General features: G+C 39.7%; 1 protein-coding gene across 9 annotated transcripts in view; it reads left to right on the top strand.

Annotated features, from left to right (window-relative positions):
* SHPRH (SNF2 histone linker PHD RING helicase, E3 ubiquitin protein ligase) overlaps positions 1 to 4,285 on the top strand; it is a 69,047-nt gene extending 64,762 nt beyond the window's left edge. For 7 of the 9 annotated variants that reach the window (XM_005883711.2, XM_005883703.2, XM_005883707.2 and 4 more), the window contains 2 exons: positions 1,048 to 1,128; positions 2,302 to 4,278. In XM_005883711.2, coding sequence (XP_005883773.1) covers positions 1,048 to 1,128; positions 2,302 to 2,398 — 178 coding nt within the window. In that variant the 3' untranslated portion in view covers positions 2,399 to 4,278. Of the gene's footprint in view, positions 1 to 1,047; positions 1,129 to 2,301 lie in introns of all 9 variants that reach the window. The other 2 variants (XM_014531284.1, XM_014531287.1) reach the window with 1 other exon arrangement.
* The last annotated feature ends 22,497 nt before the right edge of the window (positions 4,286 to 26,782 follow it).

Below are 26,782 nucleotides of genomic sequence, written 5' to 3'. Positions count from 1 at the left end.
ATAGGGAGGCTCAGTATATTCCAGACACGTCCCTTTGGCTCCTGTCCCAGATGCATCCATCTACTTCTATCTCGGTACCTGGATTTGTGGACACTACACCTCCCCTGGATGCCTGTCTTATAGAAAACTTGAGATTAACATGGGCAAAACAAAACTATTCCTACCGCCTGCCACCACCCCAAGGCTGCCCCATCTTAGAATGTGGCCCTATCATCTGTAGTTTCTGAAACCAGAAATCTAGGACTCTTCCATATTTCTCTTTCATACCTCGTATCCAAACATTATTTCGGTCTTGTCAGCTCCATCTCCCCAAAATATTCCAAATCTACTGACTGCTTACTGCCTTCACTAATACAACCAAGGTCCAGCCCACCCTCTTACCTGGCCGACTGCAGAACTTAACTGGCTTCCCTGTCTCACTCTTGCTGCCTACCAGTCCAGCCTGCACTGCAGCCCACAGGATTCTGAAGTAGAACCAAGTGTAACTCAAATCACACATAAAATCCACTGTGGATTCCTATTATAACCATAATAAACCCAAATTCCTGCCGTATCCTACAAGACCCATGCTCTGACCTGTGCCCACCTCTCCAGTCTTGCTTTCACCTCTCTCTCTATAGGATGTTTCTGCCACCATAGCCTTCTTTCCGCCTCTCGAACATTTTAAGCTTGAACCAAGCATGTTTTTTTCTGGGGCTTTGCATTTATTTACTGTTTCTTCTGTTGGGATACTCTTCCCACTCCTCCTTTGCTTAGTGGTCTCATTACCATCAGTCATGTTTCAACTCATGTCAGCCTCCTCCTGGCATTATCTGTACCTGAAAATATCATAATTGTTTATGTGTTCATTGTGTCTCCCCTCATTTATATGTGAGTTCATTGAGATTAAATAGTTCATTTTAATGAGCTGAACCACCACCATCCCCCCCTAGCACCTTGGTTACTACCTGCCAACTGACTGATGGTATAGCATATACAAAACGAAGTGTGTTTGTTCCCATTAGTTTTAAGATGGTTTTAAACTTGTAATTTTTATGTACCTCCTAGACCTACTATTGTACACAGATTCTTGATTAAAGCAACAATAGAAGAAAGAATGCAAGCAATGCTGAAAACTGCTGAGAGGAGGTAGGTGACAGTTTACTTAGTGGATGGGGAAGTTTTTCTGTTTATATATAAGAGCTTTTTCACTTAGATGACCACTTAGTCAACAAAAAGATACAAGTGCAAATACCTTTTAAAACTAAGGTATGGCATTTTACCTAGTCAAAATTTTTCAGTTAGTGCTCATTCTGTATATGACATAACGTATTAATAGGGAGTGTAATGTATTAAAATGTTTAAACTATCCTATTGTTCTTTGCCACAATAGACTTTTAAATGATATCCATCTTCATGCCCCACCTAAAAGCCTTGGTCTGATGTCTGTAAAATGACACTGACTTGCTGCTTGAACCTCTCTGTGTGTTAGTCACACACAGAGAGGAAGATCTGGACTTAAAACTCTGCTGGTAATCGTGGTGTTAACTCCAAAGGCAGAACAGCAGCAGAGACCAAAGCAGCCTTAATTTTCAAAACTCAGCTTTGGAATCCTAAAACTTCCTAATATTTATTCCATAACTTTGTTCTTTAAAGTCATTTGAAAACATAAACAAATGCTTTACTGCATCCTCATGAGATAGGTGTTTTTAGAAAGTACACGCAGTAGAGATGGGGGGACTTTGCATAGGTGGCAAAGAAGCAGTTTGAAACCAGACATTGTCTTCCATCGGTGTTTAAGGGAAGGAAGGAGGTGACCACCAGAGTTTTTGCCTCAAGCATGAGGCTTTTTGTTGTTGTTTCCATACATAACAGAATTCAGTGATTATATTTAAGCTGCTTCAATAAAATAGCAATTAGAAGATGTGTTGAAGTTCTCTTGAAGCCAATTAACTTGTGATAATAAGAAGGTAAATTGTAAGGTGGGAGCCTTAGTAACAGTTGGGGAGGTTTTGTTTCTTTGTTTTATTAATTGTGCAAAGAAAAGGCATTTTATGACAAAGCCTGAAAATAATATATAGAAGTCTTCACTAATTTTAACAAGATATAATAATGTTCCCATCACCTACTTTCTTCTGGGAGTTTCTTATGACTCAGGTAAAAAAAACTTGAGGACAAGTAATCCTTATATTATTGTAAGAATATACTATCTTTATATTCTTATATGTTATAGTATTATAAGGCTAGAACAATAGATAAGACAAATGAAATCATTTACTCCTTGGGGTCTCTTTCTGACTCTGCACCTGGAAAATCCTGCAGTCACACCAGCTCATCGGCGAAGCATCCAGAGGCCTCTGTCTTGACCGTGGCTGATCTGGCAGACCTCTTTACCAAAGACACTGAAGAACTTGAATGAAGTGCACCTGATTCAGTCTGCAAACGTCAATGTATTTAAAAACTGCTGTAGCTTGTAGAGCAAAGTCACAAGTAAACTATCCACTAGATGTCAGTATCCACTGTCCTTAGGCAAATGGATTTCCTTCTTTTCCAGATGTACAGTGTCCCAGTAGTCATGGAGACCTTTTCAATATGCTGTTTCCAGAAGATATGTAAAGGTTTTAATTTTTCACTCCTAATAAAACATTTATTTTTGTTCTGAAGACTATATCTGAGTGAATGAAGGCAGGTACTATGTACATTTCTTTTGATAAGGTCAGTCTTAAAAAGAGTTGGAACATGAGAAAGTAAACTAGCCTAGTTTTGTATGACCTGGTTATACAACCAACACGAATCTCATTTTTGGAAGGGCCGTCAGTATCTTTAGCACATAACTCAGCAATATCTTGTAAATACTATTTTTAGTAGATAATGAATTACATTAACTCCTAGTTATTTAAGTAGGTTTAGACTCTAACTCCATACATAGTAACTACAGTACTACAACTCCTAACAATAACTTAATATTAGGCAATTATTTCTTTTCTCTGTATCTTGCCACAAAAATTTGCAACACTTTTCCTGTTTCTATTACATGTTAAATAGTGTCAGTGTAAGCAGTTAACTTTAAATAGGGCTTCTAAATGAATTAATATTTATCTTAAAATTAACCTGCTCTCTCTACTTTTATTTTTTCTTGTTGTTAAGTTTTACATGTTTTAAGATTAATGTATCTGTAAATATCACAATTTTTGTACCTTTAGTTCTTATTATGACATGGAAATATGGCAGGTTTTTTAATAATCATTATTATACTGATGTCTTGCATTTCTTTCCTTTCCCGTGTTCTTGTGTATGTAACTAGATTTTTAACCAGAAATATCTAAATTTACGATCGGGTTTGTTATTTTATTCCACTAATACTTATCTCAAGGACCAGTATTTTATCTTTGAAACAAGAGAATATCATATTTACATCAGCAAATAATTGCAAGTGCTAATAACTTAGTGTTTCTTCTTCTGTGAAGAATTAATGGACTTTGAAATTGGTAACTAAGGAATAGTAGCTTATTAAATCTTAGCCATTTGATATAATACAAATGCTCCTGTTTTGTTTTGTTTTGTTTTGTTTTGTTTTGTTTTGTTTTGTTTTAGCCTTCAAAGTTTTAAATGACCCTCAGGACTCATTAGCTTCTGCTTAGCTACACAGAAAACTGTAATGGAAACATCCCCTGAATCATATTGCCCGAGATGCTCTGGTGCTTAGTTAAGGTGCAGTTTCTTTTTCTAGGTTTGAGATAATTTAGCTGAAGAAACACACACACATTTTTGGTGCTTATTCTTTGGTGAAGGGAGATATGCACTGATTCTTTTATATGAGATTAAACAGAACTATTATTTTTATAGCTCTTTGCATGTTACAAAGAGCTTTCCTGTACATTCACGTGTTTAATTTGCCCAACAATCTTGTGAAGTTGATATGATTAACATCATTTCTATTTTAAAGAAGAACTGAGGTTCAGAAATATTGAGAAACGTGCCTATGATACATACCAGTTCGATCATGCAGCTCAGGTCCCCTGACTCCAGCTCTCACGTTCTTCCTCTCACTCATCTGTTTCGCTGAGATTCAGACGCCCATGGTTATAACTAATGATGAGCATATTTTAGTATTTCTGTTTGTTTCCTAGTATTCCTTTTGAGCTAAAGTTGTAGGGGAAGCAATTTGATATGCTTCAATTTTGTAAAAAATCTCTCTATATATACATACATACATATAAATATGCCTGTCTGTGTTAGAGGAAAAACTGCTCTTATTTATTTCTGTAAGGTATCAATTAAATAAATATTTTAGTGGAAGTTGAAATTTGGGGATTTGTTTAATTTCTAAGCTGTAGAACATACAGTGTGGTTTTATTTGTTTGGGGGTTTTTTGTGTGAGTGTTTTGGTTTTTTTTGTTTTGTTTTGTTTTTTTGGTTTGGTCTCTCAACAAAAGATGTCAGAATTGTTTATACTGCAGAATTGTTTATGTTACAGACATTTGTTACTTCTTTAAAACAGTTGTGACAATTCTTCCAAATAATTATTCAAACAAATATAGATCTAACCCCCACACTTGGCTGCAAACAAAGAACTTTTTTGTTTCCTTCTTCCATCATTTTATATTCTCTGAAATATCACTGTGCTTATAAATAGTAGTTCGTAAATGGGTGCTGTGCTAATACAACAGTGAGAAATAGTGAGCTCATTCCAGTCCTTAGAGAGCTTAAAGTATGTTTGGACGTAGGGAACCATTTTCTCTTAAGTGGGTCGGTTAGCTTATAAGACTGAAAAGACTTCTTTACATACAATGTAAAATACATGTACCATAATCTTTCTAATTCCATAATCGTCTGCTTCAAACCCAAGAGCTTTACTGTGTTTATTGCAGCTTCAACTTTCCTCTTTGTATATGTGCTCTCAGCAGCATGATCCATGCATTTGATTTTAACGATTGGTCCCTTCCCTATCACATTAATCACAACAAACTAAAAACTCTTGACATAATAATTCAACATGTAAAAGTGACAAATACTTTACAAATAATTATTAAACTTAACAGTACTTATCAAAATATTTAGGCACTGAATTTGGCAATGTGAGATTAATCATCACCTCAAGCTACCCTTTCAAGTGGACAAAGGAAGAAACGGGTCCCTGAAATCTTTCCCTGCCATCATTTGCCAGTTCTCCCAAGGTTTAGTGTGCTAGAGTTCTTTATAATTATGAACCTCAAAGGATAATCTGTAAGAAATGCAAAATCACCTATGTTAAATGACCTCAGGTTTAATTAAATTGAGTAAAACATATCTTTCAGTTTTTCTAGAATTTAAATAAAATCCTACAATAATATGCCACTTTATAATTTTTAACTGGCATGCCAATGTAAAAATGAAATGTCATTAAAACAGTGCAGTGCAAGCAATGCATTTTAAGCCTGGCTACTTTGATAAAGGAAATCTAATCTTCAATGGTATTTCTTCAAAGTAGGATCGATTAACTCGATATTTTATAAAATTTATGAGGATCTCCATATACCTCTGTTACGCTGTGGAGAATGCAAACCACTTGCAAGTATTCCTTTGGAGGGAGGACCATGTGAGTAGTTGATAACACCAAAGGGAATTCAACTCTCATCATAGGCATGCAGTGTTAATAGAGGTGTCCAAAAGTTCATGTACCCAACGCTTTAAAAAGGCCAATATTCAGTATGTCAAAGTTTGGAGTAACGACGGGTTTATTGATTGAGAAGGCACCTACTCGAGAAGACGGGGCTTTTCAAATCCATCTAAAGCAAGCACAAAGTCAGGCTTTCTTGAAACTCAGGGAAGAGAAAATGAGAGAGGTGTTTTTGTAAAAGCTCAGGCCTACAGCTGAATTCCTCTAATGATTATCAAGTCTAAAGAAGGCCATGGGAATAATACAAGCCCAAACAAGATGCGACCTGAGAGACCAAGCATTTCACACAGTTATAGAGCAGAAAAGTGTCACCCACAGAAATCAGCAGGAGACCTTGGCAGGGACCAAAATTACCATCTCTAGCCTTCCCTTACTTTCATCAGCATATCAGGGGCTAGCTCTGTATCTTTGAGGTCCTGCACCATCTGTTGTATCCTATTCCATTATTTAATATCAATGACTCTCAAGACTGATTTTGTTCATTGAAACTGAATTTGTTATATTGAAACCAAATCTTTTGTACTGTAGCTTATGCTTTTTCCCTTGCAAAATAGAAATAAAATTTAACCTCCATAATCTGTGTAATGATCCTTTATACAGGTGACCATTGTTATTAAATTGTTCAGTAACTTTTTATTGCTGCCTATCAAATATTCCATCCCTTCCAGCCTTTTCTTAAAGGTCTTCCTCTTCAAACCCCTTAGGTTTCTTTCTCTCCTCAAAACCTGCTCCTATGCTCCTCGCCCCTCAGAGAGCCTATTCGAGGAACAGTTTTGTGCCAGGACATATTTCTGACCTGTGGGATTTTTTTTCAGGTCTGTATGATTAACAATTCAGATCACTGACCCCTCCAGTGCCTTGCAGAACAAATATTTGTATCTAAATTTCCTTCGAAATTGAGTGTCTCCTCACTTTATTAATAATTTATTTAGGGTATATCTACTGAGATTGCTGTTAGTTCTGACCAAATAATTGAATCAATACCTCGTCCCCTGGGAACTGACCTTTAGACCACTTCACAACCGACGTTCCCTTTCCCTTAGACCATATTCCACTTGCTAAGACCATTTCCCCTCCGGACTTTCCCAGAATCCAGACCCACCCAGAGAGTTCACCACCGAAAAATCCTGTCTAGAGTCCTTTAAAAATCTCTGACTCCTGGTCCCGGATTGCTGGCACCATTTGGGGGCTCAGCCCATCTGGTCTCCAGATATAAATTTATAATCCCTCACCACTTTTGGCCTCGTGCATACCTCCTTCAGCAACCCTAACAAGTACCTGTGTTTATTTTCTTTCAAGACCATCTAGTTTATGTTTACCCCATCCCTAATTCTGTCCTCAGACCTGCAAAGGCACTTCTGCCCCTTGTCACCCAGCTGCTGACAGTCCAATAAGTGCTACATCCAGTTATTTTTCCAGACTCTTCATAAAGATTTTCATTGACTAAGATGAGAGCATTACTTACTGCTGTTGATCATGTTAAATATATTTTCCTTTGTCACAGAACAGAATCTTTGGTAAATGCAAACCCATGTTTTAAGAGGGACTGTATTTTGGTACCTGATATGGCTTTATTATATCAGAATGTTTATAAATCATTAGCTATTAAAAAGTTATGCATCATTGTGGAATGTTGTAGTAAGTTCTATGTACATTTTTATTGATCATAGTCCAGGGCCTAGTCTAGAAAGAAATCTATCCACTCATCAGCATCAATAGATGCAGGTTTAGTGGACTTTGTATAACAGAGTTCTATTTAATTTTGCATCTTACACTTTGTTTAAAAACAAATTGTCGAGGTTGGATTGGATACAGCAGCTGAATTTTTACACTAAATATTGTCTTCATATGAATGTAAAAGGACTGATACTGTGTGACTGCTCTCTGACCACAAAGATAATGGTCACCTGTGATGAGTCGCCTTGGTTAGGCGGTAGTACCAGTTACTCAGTCAGACACTAATCTAATCTAGGTGTTGTTGTGAAAGTGTTCTGTAGATGTGATTAAAGTCCATAATCAGCTGGCCTTAAGGGATATTATTCCAGGTTGCCTGGGGGTGGGGAGAAGGCTTGATTCAATCAGTTGAAAGGCCTTTGGAGCAGAAGTCAAACTCCCCGGAAGAAGCAATTCCACCTGCAGACTGCAGCTTCAGCTCATGCCTGGGAGTTCCAGCCCCGCTTCCTGATGGCCTGCCCTGTGTAGTTCAGACATACCTAGCCAGCCCCCCACAATCACATATCAATGTCCTGCAATAAACCCCTTAACATATATATCCTACTGGTTTTGTTTTCTCTGGTTGAACTCTGACTCATAGAAAAGCTAATTGGTGATACTGTTTATGCTGCTACTTTTAAATAGCATTGCAATGTTTCTAAGAACCCCCAAAATGTTTAGACATAACCTAAACATGTAAAGAATGATTACACACACACACACACACACACACACACACACACACACACACACAAAGATAGCTTTTGAAATGAATAGCACTGGTGTTCAATAGTAGCCTCCAATGTGGTATATGCACATTCCAGGAATAGGCAAGGTGTGGAAAAAAGATACTGGAACTGATTTTGAGTGGGGTATTATTTATAAAAGAGAAATTAAGTTTCTTCTTAATATGCAGATCAACACTAACACCTTTATTCCCATCTTCTTAAATAGTAGTCACGAGTTGTCCAGGTAAGTGAATATGGGAGTTGCTCATATCCTCTATCAGGCAAATAAGGTGTGATGAAGAATTTCATCCTTGTTTCAAGATGTCAGTGAGAAGGGGCCTATAGCAGCCAGTACAATTTTGATTACCCATGAAAAAGGAATTTTAAGATGCAATGAGTTCTCAAAGGAGATAGCAAAACTTTCTGAAAGATTTTAAGAAAAATCTAGGATTTTTTTTCAAGTACAAGTAAACTTTAAGGCTCTTTTGAGTCCTGTGGTTAAAAAAAAAAACAAACAAAAAAAAACTGGTATTTTCCACAAAGGAGATAGCAAAACTTTCTGAAAGATTTTAAGAAAAATCTAGGATTTTTTTTCAAGTACAAGTAAACTTTAAGGCTCTTTTGAGTCCTGTGGTTAAAAAAAAACAAACAAAAAAAAACTGGTATTTTCCATTTTAGGCTCTTTTTTCTTTTTCCCAAAATACATGGTTGGTAAGTTCCAGAATTTCTTTAGCCATGTGAATAACAAATACCAAAAGAGTGGGCTGCTATTTCCTTTTCTAAAAAGTTAGTAAACACAGAAAATGCAACTATTTCTTTCTAAAAATTTATCAAGGATTTCAATGAATTCAGTAGAAAAGGCATTGCCTTCCCAAGGGTATGCAGTAAATTCTTGTTGAACTTCATTGGTTGGAATAACTAACAAAACAGAGTCACATCAGAGCAGAGATGTGTGGGTTACTAAAACATTTGCAAACATCCTATCCACTATAGAGACCTAGTTGATAAACACTGAGAAGTCATTTAAGCTTTCTCTTGTAACTGTACTAAATGTGTTTTATATTTAACATAACTGTTGTTTGTTTCTTATTCTTCGATTTGGCTATCAGTACCTAATTGTTACACGGACTGTATTTTGATTAACTTTTCTCTCCAAGGTTTATTTATTCCCTAAAGCTGTTTATTTCCTCTGGACTCCCGTGAATCCAGCTGCCAAGAAAAGTGGTGGCTTTGCCCTGAAATCACAAGGCAACTTTAGCACCAGTCGGTGGATCCCAGGTCTAACGGGACAGTGACCCAGATGAGCAGGTCATCCTGCAAAATAATTACATAGTGTTACCCTGTTTCTCTCGTATTAGACAAAATCATAGGTTGTTTTTCTCTTCAGTTGGAGGCAAATTCAACCTTTAAAAGCACTGATATTCAACAGTGAAAACACAACCCAACACACAAAAAAAGGATTTTTTAATTGAACTATTTTTATTTTAAAATGAGGATGTTGAAAGCATAAGAAATCTAAAAGTTCTATAATATTACTTCCAAAAATTGTAGTTTCTATCTAAACTAAACATGTGCCTTCAAAGATGATTATCAGGTAGTCAAGAAAATAGTAGCCATTTTAATCTTCCCTTACTGAGGAGTAATTGACAAATATAATTCTATATATTTAAAGTGTACAACATGGTGATTTACACACATTGTGAAATGATTACCAAGATCAAAGTAACACATCCATCCCTCACATAGTTAAGGTGTTTTTTTTTCTGTGTGTGGTAAGAAGGCTTAAGATCTCAGCAGGTTTCAAGTATACAATTCTGTGTTATTAACTGTAGTCACCATGCTGTACATTAGAGCCTCAGAACTTAGTCATCTTATATGTGAAAGTTTGTACCCTCTGACCTATATCTCCTCTCTGAAAAAGATATACGAGTGGCTGAAAGCACATAAAAAAAATGATCAACATTAGTCACTAGGGAAATGCAAATCAAAAGCATGGGAGGGGTTGGAAAGGGGAGATAGGGATGAAGAAGCAGAACACTAGATTTGTAGGGCAGTGAAACCATTCTGTATAATAATACAAAGGTGGATACATGTTATTAAACATTGTCAAGACCCATAGAGTGAACACTAAGAGTGAACAATAATGTCAGCTTTGGACTTTGAATAATGATGGTGTCAATATAGTTTCTATTGGAACAAATAACCAGGTTACCACTCTGGTGCAGGATATGGAAAGGGTGGGGCACATAGGAGGTATATATATAGGAACTGTACTTTCTGCTCAATAAAGAGACTCAAAGAGTAAAGTCTACAAAAAAAAATACACAATGAGAGAGATACCATTTCATACCCACTAGATGACTATAATCAAGACAATGGCAAGTTTGGGCAAGGATATGAAAAATTGGAACCCTCCATACATTGTTGGTAGAAAGGTAAAATAGTAGTACAGCCATTTTGGAAAACATTTTGTCCATTTCTTAAAAAGTTAAACATACAATTACCAGCTATACCACTCCTCAGTATTTACTAAAAAGAAGAGGAAGGAAAGACTTGTATGTGAATAGTCTGGCAGTTCCACAAATTGTTAAATACAGAGTTACCAGATGACGCAGCAATTCTGCTCCTATGCATCTACCTGTATGAGCTCAAGCTGTCATAAGAAAACATCACAGACTGGGTGGCTTAAACAACAGAAATTTATTTCTCACAGTTCTGGAGGCTAGAAGTCAAAGATCAAGGTGTTGGCCAGTCTGGTTTCTTCTGAGGCCTCTCTCCTTGGCTTGTGGACAGTTGCCCTCTCCGTGTCCTCACATAGTCTCTCCCCTATGTGCATCCACCCCTGGTGTCTCCCTTCTTAAGAAACACCCAATCCCGTAAAGAATTTTTATGAGTTTATTTGAACCCAACTGACAACAATTGCCAGAAAGTAAAATCTCATTAGATTCAGAAAATGCTCTGAAGAGTGGCAGTTTTGCAGCTTATTTTATACAGTGGAATCAAAGGAGGAGACATAAGGAGGGTTACATCAAATCCATTGGTGATAGACTAAGAGGGCAGGAGAAAGCAAAGTGGGGGCAATCTATGGAGTTGGGTAAAATGTAAAACAGAGAGACACATACTTCTCTTACATTGGTGGGTACAGCATAGTTAATAGCATTTAGGGCACATAGAGATGGTATGCTGGAACAAGATAACAATGAGGGGTTCTGTGGTCTTGTGCTCTGGTGCATGGTATGTTATCTTAGACACAAAAAGAAAACAGACAGGCTTAAGGTAGAGATTGGTCTTTGACAAGGAAGCAATAGGCCTAAAACATGACTCACTTTTAGGTAGCATTTCTTATGTTCAGACCATCCTATGTGGTTACTTTTGATCTCTGAGTTTGTAAGGCCTGCCATGCAGGCCTCCCCAGAGCTTGTCAGGTTTAGTAGAAGACCCTTTTTAGTCCACAACACCATCATATTGGATTAGGGCACCACCCTAAGACTTGTTCTTACTAGCGTCATTTACAATAGACAAAAGTGGAAACAACCCAAATGTCTATCAAATGATAAAGGATAAACATAAGTTAATATATACTTACAATGAAATACTACTTAGACAAAAACAAATGAAGTGCTGATACATGCTACAAAGATTAGGACTTTACGTAAGAATATCGTGCAGATTAATGAGTCTTAGAAAGATAATAGTGATTTATCTTTTATGTCTAAGAACTCTATGCATTGTGTAGTCATTCCAGTCCCACGGCTCTATTCTATTGTCAGTTACAGCCAGCAATGTCAGATGCTACAACATTTTAGCTGTGGCTGCTAGATATCAATGAGATTCACAGGCCCTGAGTACAATATTCTCTACAATGTGTGACTGATTTTGAAGACCATCTGTCTCATTTTAATCTGGAACAGGCTCTGCCAAAGCTTTTGCATGCCAAATGACTTTTTAAAAACACACACGCCCATAAAACCATGCTGTTAAAAACTGTTTTAAAATATATTTTATTGAAATATAATTCACATACTGCAAAATCTAGCCATTTAAAGTGTACAAATTCAACGATTTTTAGTATATCCACATAATTGTGCAACCATCAATACAATCTAAGTTTAGAGAATTTTCATCATTCCATAAAGAAACCTTATACCCATTAGCAGTCACTCCACATATCCCAGCTTCTCTCCTAGGCCTAGGTAACCACTAAAGCACCTTTACTCTCTATATATGACTGTTCTAGACATTTCATATAATAGAAGCATACAGTATTTTATTTTATATTTTATTTTCTCCAAACTCATATCACCATCTGACATACATTCATTGTATACATTTCTCTATCTTCCTCAATAGAAATAAACTCCATAAAACTGAAATTTTATTTTGTTTATTGATATAACTCAGAACCTGGTAAACAGTACGAACTCAATAGATACTGTTGAAAGATTAAGACACCAACTTACCATATTATAGACGGAGCAAGGGTTAGTACAGTTCCCATAGAAATTGTTGGATTTTTAAAAATATATATTAAATGCTTATAATTTATCTCATTTTTCCATAAGGTAGAATTTTAGATACCTATGTATTTTAGTTTTGTGGACTAGTTGCTGCTAATCAAGGCTATGCCTTATAATCGTGGCTTCAACTTCAGCTATGACATTTATAAGTGATCCCCTAATTTTTATTTATACTTCTTAATTTTTTTCAGCCCCAAACTCTTCATTCTAACGTACCTTTAAAAAGATCCAACAGCACCTAAGCTTAGAGTACAGCCATCTGACTTTATCTGACTTTATCACTAACAAGCTGGTCTCCTTAAACAAAACATTTCTCTCAGCTTCCTCATGTGTTGGGTTAGCTCTCCAGCTCTCAACAATATTTTGGTGTACTTTGATCACTTCAGAGAGAGTGAGAATGAAATCAGTATTACATCTAACCAAAACCTTTATTTTCTACACTCTAGCTAAACAGTCTGAAGCTGCATATGGTTGCAAACAGTAGTCACAAGTGGGAAAAGCCACTGGCTTAGACCGTCTCTAACCATTCTCGCATTAGGACCCCATAATTCCACCATTCCAAAGCCTTCATCTTCTTCCTCCTGCCTGCTTTCAGATTTCTATTCCTCTCTCACCATTTATCAAGGTACCAGGCTTCTTATTAACTATTTTAATCCTCATTCCATACAGAAATTCTGTTAATTTTATGCCCAAAATATGTCTCTTAATCATCATTATTCACATCCACATTTTCATTTCTTCTTATCTCAACTTCCTCCATTTTTCCCATGACCGAAATCCTTCTCAATTAATCTCCAGACATGATCAATGATTCCTCTTTGCCTGAAGGATAAAGTCTAAATTCTTCTGTTTAGGATTCAAAGTCCTCAAGCTACCCTTCCAACCAATTAACCGGTGATATTTCCTATCTGCCTCTGCAGCTTCTTTCTCATCAGTGAGCTCCCTGGTCTTCTAGCTTCTCATTGGGCTGGGCCATGGAGAGCCTGAGCAGGAGATTGGAGGGAGGTCGGAGAGTGGGTCAGGACATTTCTCCTCCCAGCTCCCTCCCTGCAGGGTCTACAGGATTAACTGCTTTCCTCTACCAAAGATCACATCTCTCATCCAATCCTTTCCAAATCCCTAGAACTGTTCCTTCTTCTCTCTTCTTCACCTTCATTCAGGATTTTTCTGTTGTTGATGTTGTTGTACTTCATTCCCAATATTTACAACAATATTTGGCAGATAGTCTTTCATACATATTTGTTCAATGAATGATGTTATGTTTGGAAATTCACCCCCATTGAAAAGCAACATTTTAGAACTTAACCAAATTTTTTAAGAAAAAGGAAGATGTCTCATGAAATAGTATATAGGAGAGGCATTACTACTTAGGAAGAATAAAAACTATGGGATGTCTCTAAAGAATGTATACATACATTTTGAATCATTATAAAGGCAATGTTTATTAAAATACATTTCACTTTCAAAATTGAGCTATCAGCTGTTAAAATGTGTATATATTTTGGGGGGACACCCTGTATTATGTACAAAATCATTGTACTCTCTTCTAAAAAATAACTCTGATTCATTGTAGATGTTGATGCTTGTCTCAAAAAAATTTCAAGAAATCAGCTAGAAGAATGATTGTTTTATAGCAGACTTTTAAAATATATATATATTATAATGATCCTGATTGCCTAGGCTCCATCTCCTTCTTCAGCTTCAGATTGAATTTACTGAACAAGAAATAAAAGGGGTGAGGTATCTATACTAATAAAAGGGTAATATGATAATTAGACTGAACATCTTCCAGACAACCTTCCGGACGTCCTTCCAGACAAAGTCATGGTGGCAGGGCTGAGGCAGAGGCGGTTAGAGGCGATCAGGCAGGCAGGGGAGAGCAGTTAGGGGGATCAGGCCAGCAGGCAGGTGAGCAGTTAGGAGCCAGCAGTCCTGAGGGGTCCTGGATTGGAGAGGGTGCAGGCCAGGCTGAGGGCCCGCCCCTCCCATGCATGAATTTTGTGCACCGGGCCTCTAGTAAAAAGACTCTTCTAAGACAGCTACATTAATATCCTTTGATTTTTTAACTTTTCATTTGAGTCTTTATATTCTGAAGTACAAATATTAGAGGTTCATATACATCATCTGCCTTTAATGTAAAATGCAAACCAGGAATTCTCTCATTTCTATTGACTTTCTGTGTCCTAAGCTAACTTCCGTATCACTATCCCAGCCTGACTGAAAACTGGTGACCTTATCAAAACTTTCTAATAAGAAGCAAAGTTCAACAAAAGTTGATTGTACCCCAAATTATTTATTATTATCATTCTTCTTTTAAGAACTCAGTCATGGAGTTAGAGCAACTTGATTTCAAATCAAGCTCCTGAACTTCTCTGTGTGGTGCTAAGCAAAGTTTTGGGCTTGGACTTTCCTCCTGAGTAGAAATGGAGATAATGTTACATGGTGTTATGGACTAAATTGTGTCCCCCTCAAAATCCATATTTGTCAGGTCTTAACCCTCCATACCTCAGATTGTGACTGCATTCAAATATAATCTCATTTCTTTGACATGACCCTCTCTCCTTTCTCTCAATCCACTCCCTTCCTTAATCATTAAGCCTCTAGGACAGCAGTTCTCAAGCTGTGGGTCACGACCCTTTGGGGATCGAAGGACCCTTTCACAGAGGTTGCCTAAGACCATTGGAAAACACATATATAATTACATACTGTTTTTGTGATTAGTCACTATGCTTTAATTATGTTCAATTTGTAACAATGAAAATACATCCTGCATATCAGATATTTACATTACGATTCATAACAGTAGCAAAATTACAGTTATGAAGTAGCAACGAAAATAATTTTATGGTTGGGGGTCACCACAACATGAGGAACTGTATTAAAGGGTTGCGGCTGCCCTAACTGGTTTGGCTCAGTGGATAGAGCGTCGGCCTGCGGACTGAAGGGTCACAGGTTCGATTCTGGTCAAGGGCATGTACCTTGGTTGCGGGCACATCCCCAGTGTGGGGTGTGCAGGAGGCAGCTGATCGATGTTTCTAACTCTCTATCCCTCTCCCTTCCTCTCTCTGTAAAAAAATCAATAAAATATATTTTAAAAAAATAAAATTAAATTAAAAAAAATAAAGGGTCGCGGCATTAGGAAGGTTGAGAACCACTGCTCTAGGACATCAGATTCTGGTCAGTATCAAACTGTCTTAAGAACAAAACCTCAGGTCTGTTGACCAGAGGAAGAAAGTTTCAGGCAAGCTAAAGATAACATCTTGTCTTCAGTTCTGTTACCCCAGACCCATGAAAGCAGGGCCCTATGAACCATATCCTCATGAAACCAGACAGAACAATGCCATGGCTGACATCAGTTGATAAAGATCAACTACTCCCTACCCTGGCCCCCACCAATCAGCAGAGCCCAACACCCCGACTCCTTAGCCAGCATGATGACTATATAAACCATCCCCTGGAAGCCATGGGGCAGCCAGGTCTTTGAGCACTGGCTTACATGTGACTCCAGGCTTGCTACCATCTCCTCAACTAATAAATCCTTGTTTCCTGGCTACAAACTTCTCTTAGCATGTGATTGGGCTTTGACCCCTTTAGTCAGGTAACAATAAGGTGCTTAATGAGATAATTAGGGTATAATCAGGTCTTATGGGTTGGCCCTAATTCAATATGCCTGGTGTCCTTATAAGAGGAGAGTAGGACACAGACATGAGCGTACACAGAGGGAAGACCATGTGAAGACACAGGAAATATGATTTATACACTAAGGAGAGAGTTCTCAAAAGAAATCAACCCTGCTAACACCTCAATCTTCAACTTCTAGCCTCTAAAAAGTGTGAGAAAATAAATGTATGATGTTTGTTATCCAGTCTGTGGTACTTTGTTATAACAGCCCTAGTAAACAAATACACTTGGCAAAGTTTGTGGGGCTTTTTTTTTTTTAAAGACTCTACAAGAGAGTCTTTGTACAATTACTTGTATTAGTTTCCTGTGGCTGCTGTAACAAATTACCACAAGCTCAGTGGTTGAAAACAATAGAAATGGCTTCTCTCCCGTCTCAAGGCCAGAAGTCTGAAATCAGCTTCACTGGGGTGAGACAAGGTGTTGGCAGGGCTGCATCCCCCTGGAAGCTCTCTGGGAAATTCCCTTCCTTGTCTCTTCCAGCTTCTGAGGCTGCTGGCATTCCTTGGCTTATGGTTATGTCTCTCCAGTTTCTGCCTCCATGGTCACAGAGCCTTTCCTATCGGTGTCAAATCTCCCTGCGCCTCTGTTTTATAATGTCACTTACGATTGCATTTGGGCCCACTCAGTAAATCTGGATAATCTCCCTTGTCATGAGCCTTCACTTAATCACTTTTATAAAGACTCTTCTTCCACGTAAGGTAAGCGGTACAGATTCCGGGGATTAGGACCTGAGATCTTGGGAAGTCAATTTTCAGCCTATTACAGCGTCTACCAGAGGGTTGTGTTCGGATACTCAGTGAGCACAATTGGCGTCCCGTGAACCTGTGAGTTAGTAATGCTTGATGAGCAAGATGCTCAATGTACATGCGCATTTTGAAATCAGAGAGAGAGATAAAGAGTGTGGAAAGGTGAAGCTAAGAATGCTGAGACTTAAGTACCATCACAGACTATTTCCAGAGGCCTATATTTTGAAATTTAGCTGCCTATTTTCAAGTTTTAGATTTTGGGAACTGAACTAGGTAATTGAAATGTAAAAAGGAGAACACAGATCTTGCCATTAAGTGTTGGCAATCTTTAAGGTTCTGACAAATCTTTATATTCACTGTAGGACTTAGCATACTGGAAATTCTGTGGTCTATCCCAGCTGTCCATCGTCCCACCTCAGCCAGCACAGGCAAAGGCCAGGAGACGTGACAAGTTAGACTGGCTGATGTCTGTGTGAGAATGCACCCTTGACCTCTGAATCCCTGGTGGCAAAGAGCCCAGAAAAGAAGAGGCCACTCTTCGAGTCTCCTTTAACCCTTTTCTGCCACCAGTGGCCTCCTCGCTGGAATCGGAAACCACTAAGTGTATCCATGTCCCCATTTGCCCAACACGTGAGCCCTGAACCTTGGGCTCTCTGAGGGCTACCTAAGATGAACCCTCTGGCCACTTTTCACAATGAGGTCAGAGGTCGCCGGCTCCTGTGCTGCCAGGAAGGTCTGATAATAACAATACCTCCTATTAGTCTAGTCGTTTATAATAACGGGCACTGTGATGCAGATTCTCGTTCCCAGACACTAGGACTGCAAAAGGAAATAAGACACATTTTCAGCCCTTAGGGATCTTTTCAACCCAGTTATTTATGACTCATTCAGTCACTGTACACGGTGAAGGAGATATTATTATACTCATTTTCCCAATGAGGAAGTTGAGTGGTAAAAGCTAATTTTCACAAAAAGGTAACATTTTTACTTTCATAGGGGTCAAGAAATGGACATAGGTTTAAGATATTGTTTACCTCATTTGATGAAGGAAGTAAGCAGATGTTATAACAGATTCAAAAAAGAAATCAAGAAGCACAGATACATATAGAATAAAGGTATGTTGAAAGGAATTGCAAATGGAGGCAACCCCATTCCCCATTCCACCCCCACCCATTAAAGGTATGTTGAAAGGAATGAGGCAACGAGGCAACCCCATTCCCCATTCCACCCCCACCCATTCACCCCTGACACACACACACACACACACACACACACACACACACCCTGGGGCCAAGGGTAGAGAGAAGTCAATAAACCTCATTCCAGAATTTGTATGCCCGTCAGTTATTTACAATGTATGGAGTTGTAAAATGGCTCCATTGAAATCAAAATAAAATCACTCGAAGGAGGATGTATGGACAATGCATAGGATTTCCCAAATAGAGCCTGAGTGTGAATCTTAGATTCTACAGCACCTAATTCAGAGGTTGATCTACTCTACCACGTGGTCCCAGCTCCTGAGAAATGTACTTCCTTGTTGCCTTGATTAGGTGAAATAAAGTTACCCCTCCATATTGCAAATGATCATAAAAGGAAAACCTGTTGGAGACTTCCTGCTATTCCCACACCATCCTGCTTGTCTTAAAATGCTCATTGTAGCTGCCAAAAACCAAGATGAAGCAGAAACTGGCCCTTCGGGAGGTTTTCCAGGCCTCTCCTCATACAAGGGCACAACTCCTGAAATGAACTTGCTCAAATGTGTCTTGCTTCTCACTGTGGTTGCAATAGCTGCTTGCATTGGAATGAAAAGTAACCCCCTGCTTCCTTCCACATTCAGGCGGGAAGAGCATAAGAGGGTCAAATATGTGAACTCAAACAGGGTCTTCAGTCAAGGACCTGGGAGGGACTGAACTATGGGGAAGAAAATATGCATGCCAGAATAATGAAATTATAGTGGCTTCCAAAAATGTGGCCACCTATGGTTCTGAACATTCCATACTAGAAATAAATAGAAAGGCACTGCAGCCCCACATCTTGTGTTTGTGTTTTAAATTTTATTTGATTAGGGAGGAGCATTAACCAAAAAAACATAAGGGCGTTAACAAGTTCTCCGTCCACTAATATCCAAAATGTGGCGACAGAATGAAACGAGTCATCATTTCAATGTAGACCGTCTCAGAAATCTAGGACATCGTCAAACCTTGTTCCCTTTGGGCTCTTTACTTGGAAAGGATGCTGTGCCCCCCCACTTTTTTTTACTTGCCTTATGCTGCAAGCCTTTAAAAATCTTGTTCATAAGCTAAATGGCTTTACAAAACCCACACCTATCTTTGCACCAGACAACCAAATACTACTGCTTTACAAGAGAATTTACTGTTTTGTTTTGTTTTTGTTATAATTGTGGTGTTTTTACTTTTTAAAAATCTTCCACTTCTTTTTCAATGACATTTTTTCAGCTTAAAGATGTTTGGCACAAGTAAAAATAGTGGGGTTTATTCAATAATAAATGTTTTTTTAAAATATATTTTTATTTATTTCAGAGAGGAAGGGAGAGGGAGATAGAAACATCCATGATGAGAGAGAATCATTGATTGGCTGCCTCCTGCATGTCCCCCACTGGGGATCGAGCCCCACAACCTGGGTATGTGCCCTTGACCGGAATCGAAGGCGGACCCTTCAGTCAGCAGGCCGATGCTCTATCCCTGAGCCAAACCAGCTAGGACAATAATAAATGTTTTAAGGAATAAGTGTGAAGAACTCCAAATTAAGGTCCAAAGCAAGGAAGGATGAAAAAAGAGAGTAAAGAACAAGGAAATGGGACTGTAGGCAATAGCTTTAAGGAATTTGTATTAAATTGTAGTCACACAACAAAGAAAGGAGAAGAGGTGATCAAATTTGTCAAAAAGATAAAAGACTAAACCGCTCATTTAAAATAATGCTTTGCAGGTTTGTGGAACCACTATCAAACACTCTTATGATTTAAGTAACTCATGTGAATAAAGAATAGGTTAAAAAAATTCTCACAAAAGCTTTTAACGCAATCTATTTATCAACTATTTCCCAATAATACTTCATGAATACTTGTAATTCTTTAATACCCTGTACCCTACTGAGTGTAGGTCCTGCTTCCTCACAACCAGCCACTTAAAAGTCACTAAAGGTGGCAAGCTCCTTGTTGACATTGGAAATACCCTCAGTCCTGAACAGGACACCATTTGTCCTTTATTAACTGGCCCAGTTCTACATTTCCAGTCCAATTCAGCCACTGCTATGAACTAAATTGCACTCCGCCCCCCCGCCAATTCATATGTTAGGTCTTAACTGCCTGTATCATGATGTTTGGAGATGGAACCTTTGAGAGGAAATTAGAGTTAGATAAGATCATGAGGTTGGGGACCTCATAACGGGATTACTGTTCTTATAAGAAGAGACACAAGAGAGCATTTTTTCTCTCACCCCTTTTCTAACCACATATATATGGATTGTCATTTATTTTCCACACACACACAAAAAACATGCTTAGACAGTGTATTGTCATTTTTATAAAAGATAAACTTAAGCTCAGGCTAAAGGGACTTGCTAACTTTTATTTAATAAATGAGATGCTGAAATGGTAGGTGCTGGGGAAGGAATGTTGGTAGCAGGTGTTGTTTTGCCTTTCATTCTGCAACCCAGAAGTTGTTCCTAAGGCACAGATTTCCACGCCCTTCACACAGCCCATTAGGAAATTCATCCATGCATGGCGCTTGTAGGATTTAGACTTTAGAATGATTCCCTAAGGGGTCGTTGGCAGAAATAAAGAGTGACTCATCCGACAGAATTGGGATCCTGGAATTCTTGCTTCTATTTTCAAGCGTATTCGATCCGGAGAATTCAAGTTATAATGACACACTTTGTGGATAAGTTACCTGAGTAAGAATGACACACCAAATTTTCCCTGGAGTGTAAGTTGTCTAGTCACAACAACTTGGCAAAGTTAGGACCAAGTTTGTACAGTGAGTAGTGTGGTGAGCTGGCTGTCCTCACCAAATGTGACATATGCTAAGTTAAACCTAGATAAAAAAGCCTTTTAAGTAATGCAAAAACAACATGAACTCCGTCTCAGTCTTTGCATTCACTGCTCATCGTCCAAGGATTCTTGCTCCAGCCCTATGAAACAATGTCTAAGGCACTGTGTGTCAGTATGTGGTAGCTGCAAGATTCCTGATTTTTGATCAGGTATAATCAATCCATGGCTTTGTGTCTTCTCAATACTCCTAGCTGCCCTCAAATTGAGAGGGATAAAACACTATAGGAAATAATGAATGAAAAAAATCTATAAAACAAATATTCAGATTTGTTGAGATTTCTTGTAGTGATCTATCCGCTATATTACAGTTCACATATATCACAGTTCTGCTATTAGCACACTGGTAAGCTTCTCATCTAGGATTGGGGATGCAAAAAGAAATAAAACTCATTCTGTCTTAGAATAAATATGACTGTGATTTGCATTTCAATTACACATTAATGGTCATACTGGAACTTTCTCCAAGTTAAGTTAGAAATCTATCTTAAAGAACCTTAAGCAAAAAAAGAGGGGAGGGGATTTATAGTCTTAAAAAACTGGACAGTCCATCTCAGGTGAGCTATGAACAGTTCAGAAGACCAGGCAATGTCACCAGGCTCTTTTCTCCATCACTGGCTGTGCTTGCCTTTGCACTGTCCTCGTCCTTAGCCAGGCTCTTCCAAAGGGGTGGCAAAGGGGTGGCAAAGATGGTTCTCGTATCCATATGGCTGCAGACCCCAGAGAAAGGAAGCACCTTTCATCTTGACAATTAGACAGACTTACCATCAACAACCTCGCTTGAATTACCTGCCTATCCTTGAACTGATCCCTGTGTGTAAGGGAGTGAAGGACCCTTCACTGTTCGAGTCCAGGTACATACCACCTTGAATTTGAATGGCTGGGAAGTGAGGGATGGGTTGGTTCTCCAGAGGAAATATACGGAGTGAATAATAAAATAAATAAGTTGCAGATGTCCTCTACTCAGGCAAATCAAATAAAGAACTTTCTTTATTGATGACCAAAGCAAAGCATCCTTAGAAATAATTTCCACAATATTTCCCATACATTTGAAGAATATGTCATAATGCTGTTAGAAGGAAAAAGATGATTTGTCCCTCCCTTCTACCAACAAATATTATTTAAAATAAATGAATTCCCGGTACAGTATAAGCATTAATACATATTTTACATAAGGGGGTGTGTGTATAGGAGATATCTGTAATACTATCATCAATAAAAACATATTAATAAATAAAAATAAATCATATTTTACAATTGCCTTAATTTAAATTCAAATGACTATCAATTGACATATTTCCAGTGAAAACAAAACCAAAATATTTTTTTATCAGAATGTACTATTTTAATAGAAGTTAACTGGCTGACATAGCAGGCAAAAAAAAAACAAATCGAGAATCAGAAAGACATTTTGGGAGCTGAGTAACTTAAAAGGCTAGTCTCTCTTTCTGAAACATACATTGTGTGATATGACCGAAACCCAGTAGTTTGTTGCTGAAAATTCTTAGGATTATTTAAAATTTTCTCTACATAAAGCTAGTTTTAATAAAATATTGACAAATATAATTTAGGGAGGAAACCCCTTTATTCGGTTACTGTTAAATGTTTACTGTTAATCTATTGTTTTTGTAGCCAACTTGAGGAGTGGAGGCCGGGGAGAGGCACGGGTGGAGGGAGGAGGAAGGAAAGGCTGCAAGGACAGAAAGTAGCCAGTATTTCATGTTAGACAAGAAAGAACAAGAGAAAGAAGCGGGAAGCGTAGGGGGAGAGAGCGAGGGAAGGAGGAGGGGAAGGAAGGAAGGCAAGAAAAGGAATTTGAGAAAGCTGGCACCGTATCAGACCATCCACAAAATGCCTCCCAGAGCAGATTGTATAAAAGGCATTTCACGAATTAAACAATCCACTAACCGTCAACGTTGTGAAAGAGACCAGAGACTGAAAAAGGAAGCAGTTAGGGTCCCCTCTTTATGTGTTGGGTAAGGTAGACATTCCCAGTGTCTTTGAAGCTGAATTTCAACCTTATCATGAGTTTGATTCTGGGGCATTCTCCCCAACCCCCCATTCTCTTAAGAATTGTGACTCACTCTTTCTTATGACATTAAAGGGAATTTTATTTTTTAACACATTTTACTCAAATTTTTATTTTTATTTAATGGGGCTGCACTGTGGACACTTCCCAAATAGAAAGTGAGGTTCATTGGGCTAGAAGATGAGAGGTGCCTGGAAAGAAACTGACTCCTGCAAGTTGGCTTTCCCAGCCACCCCCGCCTTCTCTGATGGAGGTCTAATTAGTTACAGTGTGTTCCCCTCTTCCTGAGTTTCTCTGCTCAGAGGCAGGTTTCTGGATCAGAAACATGGTTCCTGCATCCCACTCTGAGGATGTTGTGCAAATAGAGGCTTTAATGACTACACTGTGTCGTTTGTTTGAACAGTTCTGAGCAAACGACAGTTGGGTGGGTGCTTAGATATAAAATATCCACAACACATCGATGAGAGAGAAACATCAATCAGCTGCCTCCTGCACACCCCTTACTGGGGATGTGCCTGCAACCAAGGTACATGCCCTTGACTGGAATCGAACCTGGGACCCTTCAGTCTGCAGGCCGACGCTCTATCCACTGAGCCAAACCAGTTAGGGCTGAATAAGTATTAATAGTGTCTCCTTTTACTCTCAAAAAAGTTTCCAGTGTGGATGATAATATATATGGTCACTCCATAAATAACCTATATTTCTAAAGGTACTGTTTCTTTATGTATATACTAGAGGCCCGGCGCACAAAATTTGTGTGCAAGTATGGTCCCTAGGCCTGGCCTGCAATCAGGGCTATCTTCCCCAGCTGCCTGCAGCCGGCCCCACCCCCAGCCGCCACCCAACCCCAGTTCCCCATTCACCACCGGGTGATCGGTGCCTGATGGCCAGGGGAAGGGGCCAAGAGGTGGTCAGTGAGCCTCATAGTGACTGGTTCAGAGGTTGTTCTGGTTGTTTTGCCATTAGGGTCAATTTGCATATTACCCTTTTATTATATAGGATGTTTACTGGCATAAGCAGTAACATACACAAAAGCTTCTTGATAATAAGTGAATTGCAATGAATCAAAAATCTGAACACTGTATGTGAAATAATTAGTGATCCATTGTCTCCCTGGCTCAAAACAAGCTACTTACCTTGGTGTCTGGCGTCTATTTTTTCCACTTAACCTGCACATCCGTTCCCCTAGGCTTATTACAATAGTCGATGGCACACAGGTCCTCAAGGAAGACAGGGCTGGTCTGGAAACAGGGGAAAGCCTGAACCAATCAGAGGAACTGGGAGAAACCAGCCCCCGGGAAGGAACTCACATGTTTTAGAACATGGAGGTCATTTTAAAAGTGATGATCAGGGAGGGGTGTTAGGAAGTCAAACATTGCCTTTGCCTAGCTGTGCTCCTGGCTCTTTTGTCACATTCTGTGGCAAGGGCTGGGGAAGTTAAACCTCTTGTGTTGCCTCAGTCAAGCTTAAACTATGAGCTTCCCACAATTCCACCAATGGTCCAGGACAAGCTTTCCTAGTGTCCCCATCCTGTGCCCACCACCTGCGTACTCCCAAGAGAAGACGGGAAACTGAGTGCAGGTGTGCAGGAGAGAATCCTGGGAAAGAGCTCTCCTGGAGCCATGGCTATGGCAGTGGGTCTATTCTGTTGCTACATTGTAGCTGGGTCACTAATAATCACAACCAGAATCATGAGAACCTTTACAATCACAATCATTGCTTCAATTGCAGTGAGGAAAGAAAAGCATACCATTATTAAACTCTTGTTAACTTAAAGAAAAGAACATTGGTCAGTATAGCCTCCCCATAGCAGAAATGCCAAATTATTTGAATAAAGGAAGAATTATTCCTGGCTCAAAACAAGCTTCTTTCCTTGGTGTTTAATATATTGTAACACATTATGAAAACATAAATAAAACAAAAGGTCTACCTCGCATCACTCCTTCAGGCTGTTCAGATTTCACTGAACAAACAGGATAAAAAGTTGAAGTGGATTCTCCAGAGAAACTGGACCAACAGAATATATATATATATACACACATACATATTATACACATATATAAGTTTATTATAAAAGTACATAATTTTTATATAATATATAAAAACTTAAATATATAATATACTAGAGGCCCAGTGCAGGAATTCATGCACAGGTGGGGTCCCTCAAGGTGGCCTGCAGGGATTGGGCCGAAACCTGCAGTCCAACACCGCCTGCAGCTCCTACCTGCCGTTCCCACGCATCCCGGCACCACTGCACCTGCTGCGGGCTCGCACCCAATCAGTCCCGATAGGGAGAGACTCGCGCCACAGCAGCGCTCACCATGAGCCCTGCATCTGGCACCCTTCCAAGCAGAGTGGCCTGTGGGATCAGGCTGAAACCGGCTCTCTAACGTCCCCGAGGGATCCCAGATTGCGAGAGGGCGCAGACCAGGCCAAGGGACACCACCAGTGCACGATCAGGGCCGGGGAGGGACTGCAGGAGGGCTCCAGGGCATGCCCAGCCCATCTCGCTCAGTCCTGATCAGCCAGATCCCAGCAGCAAGCTAACCTACCAGTTGGAGCATCTGCACTCTGGTGGTCAGTGCACATCATAGCTAGCGGTTGAGCGGCCTTAGCATATCATTAGCATATTATGCTTTGATTGGTTGAACAGTCAACCTGTCACCAGACAACCAGACACTTAGCATATTAGGCTTTTATTATATAGGACTAGAGGCCCAGTGCACAAAAATTTGTGCACTCAGGTGGGTCCCTCAGCCCGGCCTGTGCCCTCTCGCAGTCTGGGACCCCTTGGGGGCCCCTTCCCCTGGCTGCTGGCACCAGTTTTCCTCCAGCGCCTGGAACCCAGGCCTTTGCTCTTCGCTGAGAGGGGCCCGGGCCCCGGGGGCATGGCAGAGGCCGGCGCGGCAGGCGAGGGGCTTAGCTCCTCGCTCGCCATGCGCGGGCTGCGCGCAGGCCCCGGGGGCGTGGCGGAGTGTCCGCATCAGGGGGGCTCTCCAACCCCATCAGCCACCCTGGTCTCTGACCAGCATTTGGTCTGAGAGGGTCCCTGCCACCGGCACCACTCGTGTGCTCCACCAGGGGCCAGTGTGCTCCCCATGACCCTGAACTCTCAGAGCAGAGATTCCCATTTTGCCCACCCCGGCCCCAGGAGAGCCAGGATACCAAACCACAGAATTAACTTCTCACCCAGATTCACTCGCCTCTCGTGGGCCCCGGGGGCGTGGCTGAGGCCAGCGCGGCGGGCTTCCCTCTTTGCTCTTCGCTCGCCATGCCGGCTTTCGCTTGCTGCTCCTGCCCGGGGCCAGCCAGCTTCGCTCCCGTCGCTTGGCGCCGACGTACGCAAATTAACCGCCATCTTTCTTGGCAGTTAATTTGCATATCGCCCTGATTAGCCAATGGGAAGCGTAGCGAAGGTACGGTCAATTACCCTTTTTGTCTTTTATTAGATAGGATATTAAATTATATATATATATATACTCAAAATCTCTTCTGATATATACCTATTTTGATATGTAAACAGAGGGAGAGAGAGAGAGAGGAAGAGAGTTACAGTGTGTTCCCCTCTTCCTGAGTTTCTCTGCTCAGAGGCAGGTTTCTGGATCAGAAACATGGTTCCTGCATCCCACTCTGAGGATGTTGTGCAAATAGAGGCTTTAATGAC

The sequence above is a fragment of the Myotis brandtii genome, unplaced genomic scaffold (assembly GCF_000412655.1).
Source record: "Myotis brandtii unplaced genomic scaffold, ASM41265v1 scaffold8, whole genome shotgun sequence".
Lineage (NCBI taxonomy): Eukaryota > Metazoa > Chordata > Mammalia > Chiroptera > Vespertilionidae > Myotis > Myotis brandtii.
Note: the sequence above shows the minus strand (reverse complement) of the source record. Positions and strands in the feature narration are given on the sequence as shown.